The sequence below is a fragment of the Dysidea avara genome, chromosome 7, assembly GCF_963678975.1.
Source record: "Dysidea avara chromosome 7, odDysAvar1.4, whole genome shotgun sequence".
NCBI classification, from domain to species: domain Eukaryota; kingdom Metazoa; phylum Porifera; class Demospongiae; order Dictyoceratida; family Dysideidae; genus Dysidea; species Dysidea avara.
The window spans coordinates 27653895-27672887 of NC_089278.1; the positions used below are offsets into that span (position 1 = coordinate 27653895).

General features: G+C 35.9%; 1 protein-coding gene across 1 annotated transcript; it reads right to left on the bottom strand.

Moving 5' to 3' along the window:
- Positions 1-2392: 2392 nt before the first annotated feature.
- LOC136261919 (prostaglandin reductase 1-like) lies at positions 2393-15645 on the bottom strand. Its single transcript, XM_066056013.1, has 9 exons — positions 15441-15645; positions 14349-14394; positions 14233-14289; positions 9743-9910; positions 8377-8510; positions 7301-7440; positions 5745-5850; positions 4690-4808; positions 2393-2652 (listed from the first exon to the last, which is right to left on the bottom strand). The coding sequence occupies exons 1-9, from the start codon at positions 15544-15546 to the stop codon at positions 2542-2544; spliced, it is 987 nt and encodes a 328-aa protein (XP_065912085.1). The 5' UTR covers positions 15547-15645; the 3' UTR covers positions 2393-2541.
- Between the last annotated feature and the right edge of the window lie 3348 nt (positions 15646-18993).

The window sequence follows — 18993 nt, forward strand, 5'->3', positions numbered from 1 at the left end:
AATTTCATTGTTGTTTGATTAACCTCCAACATAACTTTTTATTTAGATATATTGTGACCATGCAGTACGATCACCCCCCTTGAAAGCATTTCCAATCATTTATACAGGTGGTGAGGATGGTCCGATGGGTGGTTATAATTTTATTACCTTTGATTCAAAATGACATCATTTACTGCTTACCAGTAACTAGTTTTGAACAGACGAATGTTTCAAAGTAGCTACTGTAAGCTTTTTGTAAGTGTATGGAGACAACTAGCTATATAGAACTTCATTTAGAAACACTTTTTATAGGAGTTTCAACTATAAAAATACCTCCCAGTAAAATAGTAACTGAGTGTTAGTACATACATGTACAATATGCACTACGTGCTACCCCATCGCAGGGGCGAATCCAGGGGGGGGGCTTTGGGAGCTGAAGCCCCCCTCTCCCCCCCTTCATTTTTAGGCTTTACTTGATGAGTATTATAATGAAATTTTGTCTTAGCATAATTATATGATCGCTAATAATACAAATACTCATAAAACCACCTTATAAACATCTTTCCAAGGTATTATCAGTGGATTTATGCTAACGTTTATACAACGAGGACTAGGGACCCGCCGATTATGCCCATTATTTTACCTATTATGCCATGCTGCACTGCTCAATATTTACCTATTATGCTCAAATTATGCTCAATATTTATACCTCAGTTCTCAATTTGCACTTTATGGGAAAACAGTAAGTTGCTGAAGCATAGACTCTAAATCCCTGTTTGTCAAAATTCATGTCACGGAAAAGATCGATATACTCTAATAGAACAGTCAGCTGTCTATTATTTTCTGACTGTTCTATTAGAGTATATCGATCTTTTTCTGTGATATGTATTTTAAGAATTTATGGTAATGCACAAATATTCTGCCTATTATGCTAGCATTATGCTCAATGCTTTCAGGTACCTATTATGCTCATTATTATACCGGCATAATCGGCGGGTCCCTAACGAGGACCCGGATCAGTATTGGAGGTGTACAAGATTGAGATACTCTAATAGAGCAGTCAGCTAACTACTCTAATAGAACATTCACTGGAAGCATGTAGTTGGTTTTGTTATGGAATTTTTCCAAATCTGCCTGCACCTATACATACAATGAAGTGCATTGGTCTGTTTAAAGGGCTTCATTCATCTACTTGTGTAGTTAATATGTATGGCAATACTTAATTCAGGTACACAATTTCCATTGAAAATGCTCTCAGATTCAATCTTTTATTGTTCACATTTCAAAATTTTCCACTTTCAACATTATTATTCTAACATGCACCTGTTCAGTGTTGTGCAATTGTGAGAGGGTGCATCATGTACTTGGTTGTCTGTACCTACCCAAGCTTTTCCATTAACAAAATGTTTCAGAGAGCCACACCTATAACTAAAGGCAGTATATAAATATCTACAAGCAGAAATATGAATTTTATGTGGAAATGTCTCCAAATTGCAGTATTTTAACATCTATTTTTCAAAAATTTCCTGGGAGGGCATGCCTCCAGACCCCCATAGTTTCCAGCATGCTTTGCACACCTATACCCAAGAGATTAGTGAGTTAATAAGAATAACAAAACCACTGGCCTTCTGTAGCTAATTACACAAGTCAACTTGATAGATATAAATTATGGAACAAAAACTTGCCATGTATCAAAATGCAATCCATACCTATATATATTGTATATGTGACCTGCTTAGCTAAACTAGTTATGGCATTTTCTTTTTATATATTATGACTTTTTTGTTGTCTGGAGCAAAAATCCAATGGTTAGGATTGTTGTAGTTTCAGCCTCAGTGGCAATTCTAGATCCGAGAGGCCAAGTACATGTAGGGCACAAGCATGACTATCGTTATATAGCTGTAATATAAAATAGAATTTCAGGGGGTCTGGGGTACAACCCCACCCCAGAAGCTGCCGGATTTTTTCAATTCGAAGGCTTGTAAACAGCCTAAAATTTATGCTACAACACATGAAAATAATAATGCCAATCTATACTGCAACTTCTCCCCAAGATTTCCAAAACTTTTCAGCAGGGTGGGGGGCATAGCCCCCCCTCCCCCCCTTAGAACAGCCTATGTTCAGCATTATCTTTTGAATACTCTCAAAGTTAGAATGATAGAGCAGAAAAACCTATTTGTATTACTGAAAAAACTACAGATGCTTATTTACCATGAAGTCAAGACCTGTTCACCATGAACTGGTGAATTCATCAAACTTTTAGTTCACATCTAACAAGGCTATTGAGGCATGCATGGTGATGACAATGTAAACAAACAAATGCAATTCGTGTTTGCTCAATGGTACAGAAATGAATATTCTCCATGAACAGGCAAGTATATGTTGAATAGCATAGATTTAAACATGTGTAAAATAATTATTGTAGCACGTGTTGTGCTTAATTTATTCAACGTCTTATGTAAACTAGTCAAAGTTTTTTGTTTGTGAAATACTACAAACTATGTAGGTATACAGCAAAGTATACTGAGGAACTACAGTGTTAAAGTCCTTCAGACCATACTTTTAAGCCTTCACAGCAGCTTTGCCAATGTGCTTTCCAGTGAAGAGACCAGCAAATGCATCAAACATGTTATCAAATCCTTCAGTGATGCTTTCAGTGTACTTGAGCTGACCCTACAAATGACATAATCAGTACAACTGCACAGTTTTTCGTTTAGTAAAAATATGATTCAGCATAAACATCCATCAAATGACAATAACAAACTTAACTACATTCTTTGCCATGATATTTTGGAAACATCAGTGCTTATTACAAACTCAAGCATGTTACAAAAGTTTCATTTTGATTGTTCAGTTTTGTTGAATAAATAATATGCATGTGTGGCAAATGAACTGAATGTTTAGACCCAAATTACACTACTGATGCAGGCAATGTCTACTATTGAAACCATAAAGAATTATCATTTTTCTGCCAAGTTATTTGAAAACCCCATATGCAATTATGCATGGCTAGGTTTTGCAAATGTAATCAGTTTGAAATGGTTCCTGCTGTGTAGTCCCCTGAATTAGTACACGTGAGGATAAATAGAATAACTGAATGCTCCATTCAAATGAGCAGAAGAGCATGAGAATCAAATATTTGAAGTTGTGACTGTCTAGACAATTTCTCCATGAAAAAAAAAAAGACCCAAAAAAATTTATCCATGAATCATGATCAAGGCTTTGCTGAAATTTATTGGATAATATAATTATCATCAATTGGAGTAGTTAGTGTGTGAAGAAAAAGCTAGAAATGTGTTTGTATCCAATAGCATAGCCCAGTCTAGGCATTAACGTTACAAGTAAAATTTCCAAATTGAAATACCCTAATAGAGCAGTCAACATAACGCAACAGTCATGAAAATAAAGATATCACTCTCAAATTCAATTTTGCAAGGTAAAGAAGCTCAAACCTCCTAGGTTGACATGCCACCCCCTACATTGGTATGTTAGTAAGACATGCCTTCCGTCTATGTAAATATCACTGAACTATCATGAACCACAGTTGTGGTTCATAAGAGAGATCACATTGGAATTTCCACAAACCCTGATAGGCAGACACCTAAATACCATCTTGGAAAGCAGACTAGCTCATGAAACAACACTTTGAAGATTATTATCAGTCAGATAATTAGATAATTGTGGTGTTGTAGTAAAAATGTACTAGTGTGGATATGTGCTACATACAAGCCTTGCAGAGCCTATATAATCTATATACAAGAGCTGAAAAAAATTATGTGCTATTTTCTCTATTGCACAAGGCAGCACTAAAACTTGTAATTGTTTTCATTGCATAGATACCCATCACCATCATTACAGCTTATAACAACATCTGCTAATTTCATCACTAAATCTTCATCTTCTCCAGTGGGTGCTTTGTGATCATGATGGTAATCTATGGTGGATCCAGCCTGGGTCAAATGTTTCCCTCCTTTCACTGTTAAGGGATATGCATTGTAGGCACAAGGCATTTTCACCAAGTAGCAGATGTAGGGGGAGGGGTGGTCTAATAGAACAGTCACTGCAACAATTTTCAATGGCTGGAACATCGCTAATATCTATGTTGCATGTAAATACTGTATATCCAATATTGTTCCAAAGAAACTTACTAATATTTAATACTTTGGTAACTTCATTAAGCATTTGGGCAGGTTAATTTGTACACATGTGACAAATTGAGAGATCTTACAAAGGCCAGTGTGTACAAGTTGACCTTAAGGCTTGATTACTGGAGATTGTTTTCTTGCAATTATGCAATTTAGAAGTATGAAACTACAGAAATTGCAGCAACTTCATATAAATTTCAACAGTATGAGTTTTCATACAAGGAGTCATTCTTTTAATGAGCACTACAGATAATTGTACCTAAAGACCTGAACATCAGTTTTATGAACAAGAGTTCTGTACTGTTTCTAATTATAGTATTTCCTCAAACTGCACTTTAGGTCATAACAATTTAGCTTTACATTTTGTCATTTTTTGTTTAAGTTGAAATAATTCTTTCAATTTATTCTCCATTTTGTGTTAATGTTTTTATTCTCACATCAACTTACCAACCCTATAGACTTGATATTGCTAGAAAACAACTAATGGCCTAATATTGCAAAGTGATGAGATGAAATTGTAACACACACCATATGAATAAACAGTTTATTTTTACCCATCATTTACCTTATCAATCCATTCACCAATTGCTTTAAATGCCTCTGGCCATCTTGGAAGCCAGTTATATATGAAAAATCCTCGAATGGTTAACTCTTTGGCCAATATTGATGGGTTAAGTCTTGGACCTGTTGTGATAATAGTAACGGTTACTAAAATTAAAGGTTGGTAACTTACTAACCCCACCCTTGTTTTAGTAACCCATATTCAGTGTTTGGGGTAATGCATTATTACTTATGTAAAAAGTTACATAATAGTATTACTTTTGCAGTAACCAAGTAATTATAACAAAATATGTGACCAGATTTGTGAAAAGGTACCTTTTCCACACATTTTATATACCAGCAAATAAAATGTCATATATAACCGTAGACTCCTTATACTGATTAACTTGCTTTGTGTATAGTAGCCAGTATATAACCAAAATGTAGCCTGTAGCTTTGCTCATGGAAAATTTCAGATGATTATATGCAACGATTAAAATGTTATGAAGCTGTAAAGTTCAAAATATGGGTTAAAGTTTGTGTGTGAAAAAGGTACTTTTGCAAATCCGGTCACATATGATATAAAAGCTACTTTATTTACAAATGTAATGTGTTACCTAAGTAATGAAGTTACTGTAATGCCTCAAATATTAAGTAGTTTTATTATTACAAAGTTACTAATCTCGTTACTAATCCACTGAGTAACACCTAGCCACAATGAAGTTGAATTAATGAATGAAGCTTACTAACCAGTTACTTTCTCTTGAATGCAAGATTTACACATTGTCCAACACAGTCATATCACGTGATAAAGGTGGTAGTTGCACACATAATGCTGTGCACACAATAATAGCAATAATATTTTAGTTAATTTATTTTATGGGTAATAATATGTAACTGTAACTAAATAGTTTTAGTTATAGTAATAAGCAATAAGTTACTTTTTAATAAGCTACTTTTACTGCCCATAATATTTTTACAACCTTACAAGATGCACACAAACATCAGTTCAACAAACAAATCTAAAGTAAGAAATGCTCTGATACATCCATACTACACCATGTGTACAGAAAATAATACCTTGGTCTGGCTTTTCACTATTGTATTGTGACATATAACCGACAATTACCACTCTCCCAGAGTTATTCATTTGTGGTATAATTGTGTCATAGAATTCTCCACCAACCTAAAAAAGGTTAGAAATTAAAATATCTACTATTACATACTCTTTCTCTTACAACAGAATATTATTATATTATCATACAACATGGTACTCTACATGGTAATTATAGTAGTAATACTAAATGTTTGTGCTTTCCTTCAAAAAGTTCACTAGAAACCAGCTAGCCTTACAATACCTGCAACAGTGCCTTGGCAGTATTGGTTAGGTACAATCAAGTGCCATCAGTATGACCTGAAACACTTCTGATAAACAATGGCTAATGCTATGGGTTTGATGTTTTCACTGTTTTGCCACATAAGTGTCTTCTAGCATACTGCAAAAAGGAGTATCACGGACATACACTCCTTTGGAAATTACGTTCCGTGATACTTCTGACATTATTCTTAAATGTGTGTAATTATTTGTAACTTAGCAAAGAAAATGCTGTTTGACTAGGTGGCAAAACGCTTACCTCTGACTGTTCTTAGAGTAAGCAACTGTTCTAACAGCTAGATCTCAACTTACAGTGATATATATATATATCATGTTTTATAGAACTTTGCGAGGGCGAGATCAAAGGAAAAAGTGTACTTTAAATTTCATAAAGTACACTTTAGGGCAACAGTGCTTTATTGCCCAAAGAGTGCTTCATTGTACAATCAAAGTACTTGTTGCGGTGCAATACAAAGAGTGCTTCATTGTACAATCAAAGTACTCGTTGCGGTGCAATAAAGCACTATTTGTGGGCAATAAAGCACGGTTGCCCATGTTCTCTAGTACAGGCTAATATAATAGCCCATGACGCTCATGCCAATACAACTAATAACCCAAGCTGGTGCAGGTTGATAGCCTGCGCCGCGCTGAGTGGTAAATCACCCCAGCCAACATAAGTTATATCACTGGATCACTTTTATAGACATATCTAAATACTTCGAAGATGGGTGGGAGAAGGTAACATTGCTGTTACATTTGTTAATCTAAACGGACAAGTCCTGGAGATATCACAAAATACTTTACCATGTGTCATGATAGAATCGGTTGGGTTGTGACCAAAACCTGCCAAAATTTGCGATGAACGTCTACCATGCCAAACTATGGTGAACGAGTGAGTTACATTGTTAAACTAGTTTTTGTGCATTCAGGCCGCTAATAATTTGTACAATGTGTGTTAATTATGACTCCTAGTGTATGGCTGCAAGCTACCACTAGAAAGTTTCATAAGTCATTTAAAGCATTGACTTGCTTGTGCTATATGAAAAAAAGCACTTGGGGCTTGGCCTCGATGCTAATTAAGCACTCAGCTTTGCCTTGTGCTTTATTAGCATCTCAGCCATGTGCCTCGTGCTTTATTTTTCATATAGCACTTGCAGCAATGCTTTAAAATATACCTAAAGAATTATGAGTACAGTGTTTTACTCATTAGCAACTGAGCGTAGCTTTGATAGGTACTAAGTTTGCTGTAGTAAGGACTTACATTATCAAAGAACATATCAATTCCTTTAGGACAAGCTTTGTCCAGTGCTTCTTTGAGTGAAGTCATGGTCTTGTAATTGATAGCCTCGTCAAATCCCAGTCCTTTAAGATATTCTACCTTTTCATCTGATCCTGCAAAACCTAAAACAAACCATAAACGTAACCTAGTGTCAGCTATCATACAGTACAATAGTATTGTATATTAAGGATCATAAAGGTTTGGGCTTTTCTGGCCAAAGTTATCACCCTAAAACCAGCCTCACAACATCTTCATGATGCCTTGGCAGCATTGGTGAGGTATAACCAAGCCCAGAAGTGCCTTCATGCAGTATCACCTGAAACGCTTCCAAAAAGCTGCTATGAAATTTTAAATTTAGTGGAATTTTTTATTGACTGACTGCACTGACTGACTGACTGACACCTTCATACACCAGTGTAACTCGATAACGGCTAAGGTCATATATATATATATATATGGGTTGATTTTTTCACTGCTTGACATCGCTTCAGCCCAAGTGGTGCCTTTTGGCATACCACAGTACGTACATTGCATTCTTCATGGACTTACTAGTGTCCTCTCTTGTGTCCCATTCATCTTTGCTGACAATGCAAGATGTCAATTCGTGGAAGCGCCACCTGATGGCCTCCCTACATTTGATGGGAATTGCCCGAGTTTTCCATTGTGACTGGGTTGATTGCAGAGGTCCTTCTCCTAGTGTTCTTTGTTTGTAATGCTGTTAATGGGCTGAACATAGCTTAAAACAAAATGCAATGGCCACTTCGCTATATTTCAGTAATTGATAGTTGGGGCATGCATTCAGATGAAACAGTGAACCTGGCACCATTCTTTCTATTCTAATGAGTTCACCAGTCATAATAATGTTACAAAAAGTAAATAAACAAGTAGCTATATGGAAAAATTAAGAATTTTAATTTTGATTAGGGATCATAGAAATAAAAAGTAGTGAAACAAGGGTGTTGGTGACCTCCCAATTTATTACTTTTTATTTCTATGATCCCTAATCAAAATTAAAGTTCTTCATTTTTCCTTATACTTGGTATACAAGAACACCTTACCTACTACCCTACATCCCTTGATCTTTGCAATCTGACCAACAGCAGATCCTACAGCACCAGCAGCACCAGTAATTACTAGTGTCTCTCCTTCCTTAGGAACACATATATCCAGGAAAGCAAGATAAGCAGTGGCTCTATAAAAAATAGAGATCAAAATTCTTAGATGTCTGCCATGAGCAAAACATGACTGCAACATGGTGCAGTGTCAGGAGATAATTTCTAATGCTGTGAATCCCTACTAGTTATTTATCTATTTCCTAGATTCGTATGTATGCTAATGATTTGTAAGCATTTAAAGTGGAATTATCAAGGAGTAAAGTAGTAGTGTCAGGTATCTTGGAACTGTAATGATTTTTGGCAACTAATGACATTCCACATACATTCATCAATTACTATAATAAAATGTACCCATTAGGTCCTTTGCTTTTAGAATGCTTTACAGCAAGGTAAAACCACAGTTAAGTCATTACAACAGCACCACATATATAACCAGCTATAGATGCATACAATGTCACGCAGCAGGTTTCATTAATGACTGTGAGTATCTGGCACACACCTGTTGTCACAGCTGGGTGGCCCCTTTGGCTTTCCGCAGTTAACATGGCTATGCTAGCTACTGATTCTCAACTTCCTTATTTATTCATATACAATTGACTGAAGTTTGAATTCCTCATTTGTTATCCTTACCATCAAATGTAACTAGATGTCTAGCTTCAGTAGTAAACGTAACATATTCACATACTTACCATGACACTGTCATTTGTCGACTGTATGGACAAATAAGGAAGCTCAGTAAATGCTTTTAAGATGTAACATGGATACAGGACACTGTCCAGCATACAAACAAATAAGGAAGATTAGTAAATGTTTGTAGCACACTGTCGACCTTACAAACAAAAACTAATAAGGAATTCTCGCTAGTGTGGGGCTTGCTCAAGCTTGTCCCAATTACACAACAGAAAATAGCGACTTCTTTTGGTGACTGTTCTATGAGATTATTGACTGCTCTTGCACCTACAGTGTGACATCTTCTATCATTACTCCCCAAATAACAGACTAAAAACTAAAAGTATAGAAAATCAAGGAGAAAGATAAAATTGTTTAGCTGTTCTTTACATGTTATTATGTATCTGTTAAACAAAGGAGATCAAAAGTTTTTGTATATTTTAGTAGTAGTCTGACTGAAACAACTACCAATGGTCCATCAGGACCATGTGATAGCATCAACTCTGTTGTAACTGGTCCCCCAAACGTTAGTTTTGTTGAATATATCAAAGCACAAGGTGTGGCATTGTCACACAGGGCTGCATTGTCAGTCATGTCACTTCACACCTGTACCAGTACATACAACACACACAATACTCACCCAGTCATTCCCATTATACCAAATGCAGTTGACAGCTTGTCATCAGTGTACACAGAGCGGTCTAGTTTCCTCACTTGATCTCCATTAGAGATGGTCTTTGTCCTCCATCCAAAATTAGCAGCAATGTAGTCTCCAACTTTGAAATCGTCATTCTTACTCTCAATGATCCTGTAACAAACAGACCATGAAATATATGACTGACATTAATTTCAGTATACAGCTGTCATGCACAAAATGGTCATCCAGACAGTAAACCTGACTCTTTAGCTTTAGCTTCAAACCTGACCCTTGCATCATTTATTTTTTTCCAGCAAGAAAAAAAACTTCAAAAATTAAACAATGAAAGATATTTGTAGCTGCGTTTGTTTAATCAGTAGTATACTGATAGCAAAAAAGACACTTTTACATATTTTACTTATAGAAACACATGATCACCAGCTCATATTCCTGTTTAGTGATGTGCAATATATCAATAATATTATATATTGGGGATAAATGTCTATATTGTGATTACAGTTCTTATCACGATATTATATGATACATAATAGTGTAACACTTTTACACAATATTTACTACAAATGATGATAAGACAGTACTGCAAAGCTTATTTTCTTAAATGAGACATCCCAGCAGGTTAGGTGGTGTTATTGCTAAATTATGGTACATTTGTGAGTAATTTATTACCATGGCTTCATACTGATTTATATAACACAGATAAATTATAATCATGATAAATGGCAATATTCTATATCATGCAATACTAGTTCAATTATCAGAAAGTACAGTCTCTGATTACCTGCAAACTTGAGATTTATTTGACAACAATGATAGCACCTTAAGCAGCTCACAAATGATCTTCTCAACATGTTCAGGAGTTTAATTGATAACCCACTGGATCTTTCCTATATATAGTACAGGCCTTTAGAGCACAGCAAGGTGAAATACTCGAATTTCATTTGATACTTACAGGTATCTAGATCCCTAGCTTGTTCATGTCTCAATAAATCCCTGTTTCTGGGACAATACAAAACACGACAATTACATGCCTGTAACATTGGCAATGCATGGGCATTTAACTTGATAGAAAGTGCCGTAACATGTGTTACAAGTTACAAGGAGGTGTATTGGGCTTGTTTATGCCACATTTCTTGTGTCACAAGTAGCTGTGAAGGTACAACAATGAGCTGTGGTCTAAGTTAGTTAGACATTGAAAAACAGGATCTAACAGAATTTAGAAACTCTCCTGTAGTAGCATCCTCGCTTCACTCGTGCACCACAACACAGGGCCTTCCGGGTTTCTAAATTCCATAGAACCCTGTGTTTCGATGTCACTAAGGAATATATCAATGGAAAAGTTATTATTTAACATGAGAAACATGCCATGGCAGGGGCAGATCCAGGGTGGGGGGGCTTTGGGGGCTGAAGTCCCCCCCCCCCTTTCACTTTTAGACTTTACTTGATCAATATGCTGAGTATTATAATGCAATTTTGTCTTAGCATAATTATATGATTGCTAATAATACAAATACTCATAAAACCACCTTATAAACATCTTTCCAAGGTATTATCAGTGGATTTATGCTAAATTTTATGCAACAAGGACCCCGATCAGCATTAAAGGTGTACAAGATGGAGATACTCTAATAGAGCAGTCAGCTAACTACTCTAATAGAACATTCACTGGAAGCATATAGTTAGTTCTGTTATGGAATTTTTCCAAATCTGCCTGCACCTATACATACAATGAAGTGCATTGGTCTGTTTAAAGGGCTTCATTCATCTACTTGTGTAGTTAATATGTATGGCAATACTTAATTCAGGTACACAATTTCCATTGAAAATGTTCTCAGATTCAATCTTGTATTGTTCAAATTTCAAAATTTTCCGCTTTCAACCTTATTATTCTAACATGCACCTATTCAGTGTTGTGCAATTGTGAGAGGGTGCATCATGTACTTGGTTGTCTGTACCTACCCAAACTTTTCCATTAACAAAATGCTTCAGAGAGCCATACCTATAATCTAAAGGCAGTATATAAAATATCTACAGGCAGAAAATATTGTGGAAATGTCTCCAAATTGCAGTATTTAGCATCTATTTTTCAAAATTTCCTGGGGGGCATGCCCCCAGATCCACTTAGTTCCAGCATGCTTCGCACACCTCTACCCAAGAGATTAGTACCTTGAGTTAGCCCTCCCCCCCCCCCCCCCCCTTTATAAATCCTAGATCTGTCTCTGCATGGATTTGCTCTACTATTGGTGTGGTGGTTGCTAGTAATGATAGTGAGTTGTGAGATTTATTTATTGTTGCATGGACAGATCAAAGGGTTCTGTCATGAGATATACCACTAGTTAGTAGTTAGACCATGTAGTTTAGTACATGGACCAATGAGGTGTCAATAGCACATTATTAACACCTTAACAAACAAGTGACAGGTAAGCAAATGTATTTGGCTTCCTATATGGCACCTCTTTCAGCTTCAGATACAAAGCTCTTCAAGCACTCACGCAGAAAAACACAGCCATACTCTTGCTCTAGAATATTGCTAGGGTATTTTACTCCCGTGTGCTTGTTTTGCTGCTGGATCCATTCATCGAATACCCTAACTGCCCACAAAGTATTCCTAGCAGTATTTCTTGGGGATTACACCATTTAGTCACTTCTTATTCAGTAATGGTATTATTAAAAAGGGATGAACATGATAGTGGTTTTCTAGATTTCCCTTTCAAAAGTAACAGCTTTTTTTCTTTTTGGGTTCTGGTGAAGAACGAACATTTTCTAAAGTTCCACAGCAGTTGTAGTCAGGTTCTGATGAAGAATGAGGATTTTTGAAGTTCCACAGCAGTTGTAGTCAGGTATTCCAAGGCAAAATCAAGAATTACCAGGATATCCAAGTCGCTTATAGTCTTCAGCCATCTATTCAACCTTACTGGACTTAAAATTGTGGCTTCAGAGAAATGTGTTAATTTTGGTTTTTTTGATGGTACAAGCCAGTTATAGTTATTAACACTCGTCCTCGGCTTTGCCTCGAATTACGAACTTGTGTAATAACTACAGTATCATACTCGTACCATGATATAACTAGAACATGGTCAAGTTACAGTGGTCACAATTTGTAATATGTGACTTGCCAAGCAAAAACTCATAATTTTTTGAAATACATTGGGTAAAAAGCTAAGACGTGCACTACAAAAATAATTTTTATTGCTTTAATTGCTTCAGAAAACAGTAAACCAATACTTAAAACATTTATACCATCAGATTTGCCTCTTTATGGAAAGTAAAAACTTCATTTCTGTGTCATGAAACAAACACGAGTCACTGAGTTAGGTGTGTTTATTTAAGTTGCAGTACAATGTAACATTATGCCACTGTTTCTAAGCTTGAAAAGCCTGGATGTGGGCCAAAAACTGTACCTTGATAAATCTAACTCAAAGTATATTCACAAGATAAAGCTGAAATGAAGTTCAAACTAGTCAGGTTTTTGCTCAGAGGGTTGACCTACTCATAGTGCATCATTTGTGCTTCCTTGGCTATGTGACTATTGTGTAAGTACAATAATAGTTTTAAAAAGAGTAAGTGGTCTTAACAAGGCAAGCCCCCATTGCTTGGGTTTTGTATATGTATCGGACACCAACTTTTATTTTGCCAGTGTTGCAATGGTCATGCCCTTTTAATACTTATACATACAGTTAAGGATGTTTGTACAGTTAATGTTACATGACAACACTGCATGAGTCGGTATGTCTATGAATGAAATTTGATATACAGCTCTGTGAAACAAATTTGAAAAAGCATGAGTGATGATGTCACAGATCATGCTGTGATGCCTCAAGATGACATCACAGGTCATACAACGCATTCCAGAGCTAATCATAGCAACCAACCACTAATGAAATCATCAATTGCTTACATATGGCAGCTGGCAGGTTGGATGCACTCTAAGCACTATATTACTCTGGTATTTCATGTGACCCTCAATAGTTGCAATATATATAAAAATGATGTGGTTTGCTGGGGTTCATTAGATATTCAGAATGTGCTTCACGTAAGCTTCAAGACAATGTACTTTGTTTTGTAAAAGCGCTTGAATTCTGGGTGAAATTAATAAGTTGCAGTTTGGTGTATTTGATGATTCACTGTATTACACTGAGATCGGTCCTCAAAAAATAATTTCTGCGTAATTTGTTTTGATGGCATATCCAGCCTCCTCTGAGCTGGCCCACATTGCATACAGTATGGAGGTAAACTTTGGAACAGGCAAATATAGATTCACCAAATTTTCCTGATTCAACTATTTTACTTGTGAGGAAAACAGTCACTCTTTGTAGCTTGCTTACTATAATTATGTTGTTTTAAGTGTGTGAACCTGCTACTGATGAAACCAAACAATCCCTTTGCGTCACTACTGAATAATCGAGCTACAATTGACTAATTAGGCCTAATGCTCCATAAGAACCCAATAGCTATGTCTTAATTAAAATACTAACTTGGCAACTTGCTCTCCAATCATGGTGTTTCCAATATTGCTGCTGTTTACAAGTGTCCTGCGATATACAGCAAAGAGTTTTACAAATTAACACAGCGCTATTATCTTATAACCCACCTCATGTATGGGTCAACTGATAACCACACTGCTTCAGCCAAAAATTCTGTGAGTAAAAGCCAGCATAACAATTAATTATAACAAGAGAAAATGAGTAACTAGCACAGTACAGCACTTCTACAAATAATTCCGTTTAAGTCAAAGGGATTCCATTGACATGTTAACATGTACACAATGGCAGACCAATGAAATGTGATGATAAATCTTCACCAATAAAATATTCTACAAATTACTTTAACTTTGATATAGCTAAGGTAGCTACATGACAATGATCTTACATAGAAAACACTGTTGCATGTGCAACTGCAGATCCATCCATGCACTACATGTTCATAAGTCTTAGTCTCACATAACCAGAACATTTTGCGTGTGGGGAAGAAAATTACACTTTCATTGTGTACAGTATGATACAAAATTTTGGTGAGATAAAATTTTGACGATTTAGAATTTACGGAAAATATTTTGGTGAATGTTTGTGTTATACTGCATTCTCTCTATTAGGCAAAATATTGGGCAAGAATTATTTGGCAAATTGAAGATGATTCGTCAAAATCTTCTCCCATCAAAATTTTGTATGATATACTATAATGTATAATCAAGTCACTGTTAGCTACATTGCATTCGGGGTGATTGTTGAAGGCCTTGCACTCACTTTTCAATTGTCTCCTCTCCACAGTAAAAGCCTGAGTAGATTAATTGTTTTACATTTGCTGTTTAGCTATACTAATTTTATTAATTAGCTGTCCGCTATCACTTGATTTTAGCAGTTGCACAAAAGTAGCTATACTAGCTAGCTAGCTATATCAACAGTGCATCTGCAAGTGAACCAGTGTTCTCTCCGTGACAGTGTTAGCTATTTGATGTAAAATCTCGCCAGGCAGCCTGTATTTTTTTCTTATGTCATTTTTTCTCCAAATGACAGGATGTGTCAGTGTACGAGACCTGCCGGACTTTTCTCGCGTACTGCAAAAGAAACTCGGAAAGTCTGCATGTGAGCGAGGAACACGTCACATGCATGCAGGAGTGTTTCCAAAGACACTCAGGCTGGCCAAGCAAGGGGGATAAAACTAAAGTAATAGTATTAATACTCACCTCCATCTTTTATTGCTGGCAACGTCTCTTCGACTATTTTTAAATCGGATTTCTTTGGAGTGCCTTGAAAGAGAGTTTCCAGCACGTACTTTCGAGCAGTCGTCATCTTTTTAACTTCCAATATAGCTAGACCTAGCTGAAGAGGAAAGGATCACAACCACACTCAGACCACGACTCAGGCAGACTGCAAACTAGTCTGATGCGGCCGCCCCTTTGATTAGAATTTCTAATCGAGGGGCGACGCCCGCACCATCAGTTAAAAATATCGCTTCATAGGCTTTCATAATTAAGTCTTTCTTCATGTCCATGACATATTGCAATGTTAACATCTACTTCGAAGCAAATTTGCTTCTCTTGTAGGTTCACTTTACCACTGATCTTCTAGTCTCTGCAAGGCCAATGCAGGGCAATGTGTTGGAATTAAATGTCCTTATATTACCACAGTTCATACCAGAGCAGCAATGTTGTTGTGTATGTAGCCCTGTATATTATTGTGATCACATAGCTACACAAGTGTGCATATATATCAGAAGCTACAAGATATTTTTCAATAGTGACTGGTCATGTTGACCATAATGTTAATCATCTCTCTATTCCCAGGGTGTCTATAGCTACCAATTTTGGGAAAAGGTCCTTTATAATTGTGGGTATGTTCTGTGGAACAATCTACAATCAACTGCTGTGGAGGCTACTGCTCTTTAATCATTCAAAAATACTTGTATTAGCATTAATATTAATTCTTCGCTTGCGTGCATGTTTATTTTTGGTGTTGTATTCCCCCTTTCACAGGGCTCCACTGAAAATCAGTATTTTGGTTACTAAGTGGACCCCTGTTTAAAAATTAGCTATACTATTACTGACCACAGCATATCATGTTGTACACTGCCTATAGTTGGATATTATATCAAAGCTGTATATAGTACAAAATGTATTAATTGTGAGGAAATAATACACTGATCTCTGATAATATTAGCTGACTACTTTACTTTGGTCATGCCCCTGCGTTTTTCAATGTAACTAGCTAATAGAATAATTTCAAGAGAGATATTTTAGTTTTCTTAATTTTATTTACACATCCACGGTCCATTCTCTATTTTTGAGATATGCAAGAAAAGAACTTCCATGAGAGGACACTCATCTTTGTAGATGATCCTTGTACAGTGAATCCTGTCATCCTGATAATCAAAAGCTGTGTCAGATGAAGATAAGGCAGAACTGTTTAACTAATACTTTTATTCTGTTTTTACTGATACTACCACCTCCTTACCAAACTTATAATTTAGAAGAGCCATCCATTCCATCTACTACTATATAATTCTGAAATTATTCCGGCTCAGTTTTGAAGACATATTTGAAGAGTTAAGATATTTACAGATTTCTAAAGCTGTTGATGCAGACAACATTGGACCTAAAGTCCTAAATAGTTGTGCTGACTCATTGACTGCACCTCTACATTATCTTTTTTCTTTGTCTTTGATAAAAGGTGTGGTCCCTAGGGACTGGAAATGCCACAACATAATTCCCATGTTTGAGTCTGACAATAAATCTACTGTTGAAAACTATCGCCCTATCTCTTTACTATGCAATGTATCCAAAGTCTTAGAACGGTTGGTATATAACAAAATCCTTGATTTCTATAGCTATATCATTCCATCAATTTGGATTCTGTAAAAATAAATTTTCGTTGTAACAGTTGTGACTATATTTTGATGATCTTTGTTCAAACAGAAATCAAACTGACAGTATATACCTTGATTTCAGCAAAGTTTTGACTGTATTTCACATTCTAACCTGCTGTTGAAGTTATGGTCTGCTGGAATCACAGGTGGAGTATGGTCTTGGCTACAGTCCTATCTGTCTGATCATAGTCAGTGTGTTCTGGTTAATAACAGTATATCTTGCTCTTTACCTGTCAAATCTGGTGCACCCCAGGGTAGCATCATGGGTCCACTACTGTTTATATGTTAACGGCCTATCTAATAGAATTGAAAATTCAACAATTTTCAAGTTTGCAGATGACCTCAAGTGCTTTAAAGCAATTCATTTTACCACAGACTCCATGCAACCTACTTCGAAACGACTTGAATTCAATATATGAATGAAGTCTTGATAACCATCTTTCATTCAGCATTAAGAAATGTGTTGTCTTACATTTTAAAGCCACTTCACATGTTACCAATTACTTCATTGAGTTATCTAATGTCACAGAACATCGTGACCTTGGAATAGTTTTCTCTGGTAATTTAACATGGTCAAGTCATATTGATTCTGCAGTAGCCAAGGCATACAAGACCTTTGGTTTTCTTCACAGGACTTTAAGAACACTACTTCCATTCAAGCTAAAAAAACAGTATATCTAACATTAGTGAGGTCCAAACTTCTGTATTGTTCTGCCTTATCTCATGAAGGACATTTTGTTGCTTGAGAGAGTCCAACATTGTGCATCCAAATTCATTTTGAACAATTATATGGATTATAAAACAAGATTGACCCATCTTAAACTGTTACTTTTAATGTATGTTCTTGAGCTACAAGATGTTGTTTTTCTAATAAAATCCCTGAATACCCCCACAAACAGTTTCAATATATCTACTCATGTTTGTTTTAATAATGGCCATACCAGATTTTCCAGCAGCAAGTTATGTCACAGAAATTCTGACAATGTTACTGTAGTTAATTCGTATTTTTTTAGAATACCTAGATTGTGGAAAGCACTGCTTATCATTGACTTATCCCTCTCCCTCCCTACCATCAAGCAAAAGCTGATCAATTTTCTATGGAACATTTTATAAACACTTTTGACACTAATAATAATTGTACTTTACATTTTTTTATGTCCTTGTAGAAATTGTAGTAAGCTATCCCACTCATGTAACTTTAACACTTTGTAATGTAGTTAATTTTAATTATAGTTGTAAGTAAGTATAATATTAGTAAGTTATTACAGCAGCTGGCACTAGTTGCCAGATGATCCTCAGATCTTCTAATCTTTTTTCACCCTTGATTTCTCCAATGTTTCTGCCGGTACATGTGTTAATTTGATCTGTACAGTATTAAAATAAATAAATAAATAAAAACTGATGACTTTTATGTTTGCATTTATGGCAATAGGTATAAGATACCTACTAGCATATAGACTGGGCAATTTAAATTTCATAGACAGTGTGGTATTGCTGTAATCATATAGCAATCTTGCATGGTTAAAAATGCTGTGAAGGCATGGAGCTAACTAAAGATTGAGTATCTTGTAACTTGTACAATTCTTCATACAAACATCACACACTGGTATTGCATTGCAAGTGCATGGTGTAGACTTGTGCAGTTAGCTATACAGTAGGTCAGTAGTTCTGTTACTCTCATTGCCTGAATACCTCATACCATGTAACCTGTACAGATCATATACTAACTTGATGGGTACTTGGATAGATTATAAATACTTGCGATAAAATATTGAATGCAAATCATTTTGCATATAAAACTACTAACCTACACTAAATCAATGCTTATCAATGTCTTTCAGACCACATTTTAAGCCTTTACTGCTGCTTTTCCT

Coding starts and splice junctions, on each gene's coding strand:
- LOC136261919 (XM_066056013.1), bottom strand. CDS start 15,546: ATGACGACTGCTCGAAAGTACGTGCTGGAAACTCTCTTTCAAGGCACT. Junction 14,395..15,440: donor GCCAGCAATAAAAGATGGAG/GTGAGTATTAAT, acceptor TTTTACTCACAG/AATTTTTGGCTGAAGCAGTG. Junction 7,441..8,376: donor CAAGGGATGTAGGGTAGTAG/GTAAGGTGTTCT, acceptor GGTTTGTTTTAG/GTTTTGCAGGATCAGATGAA.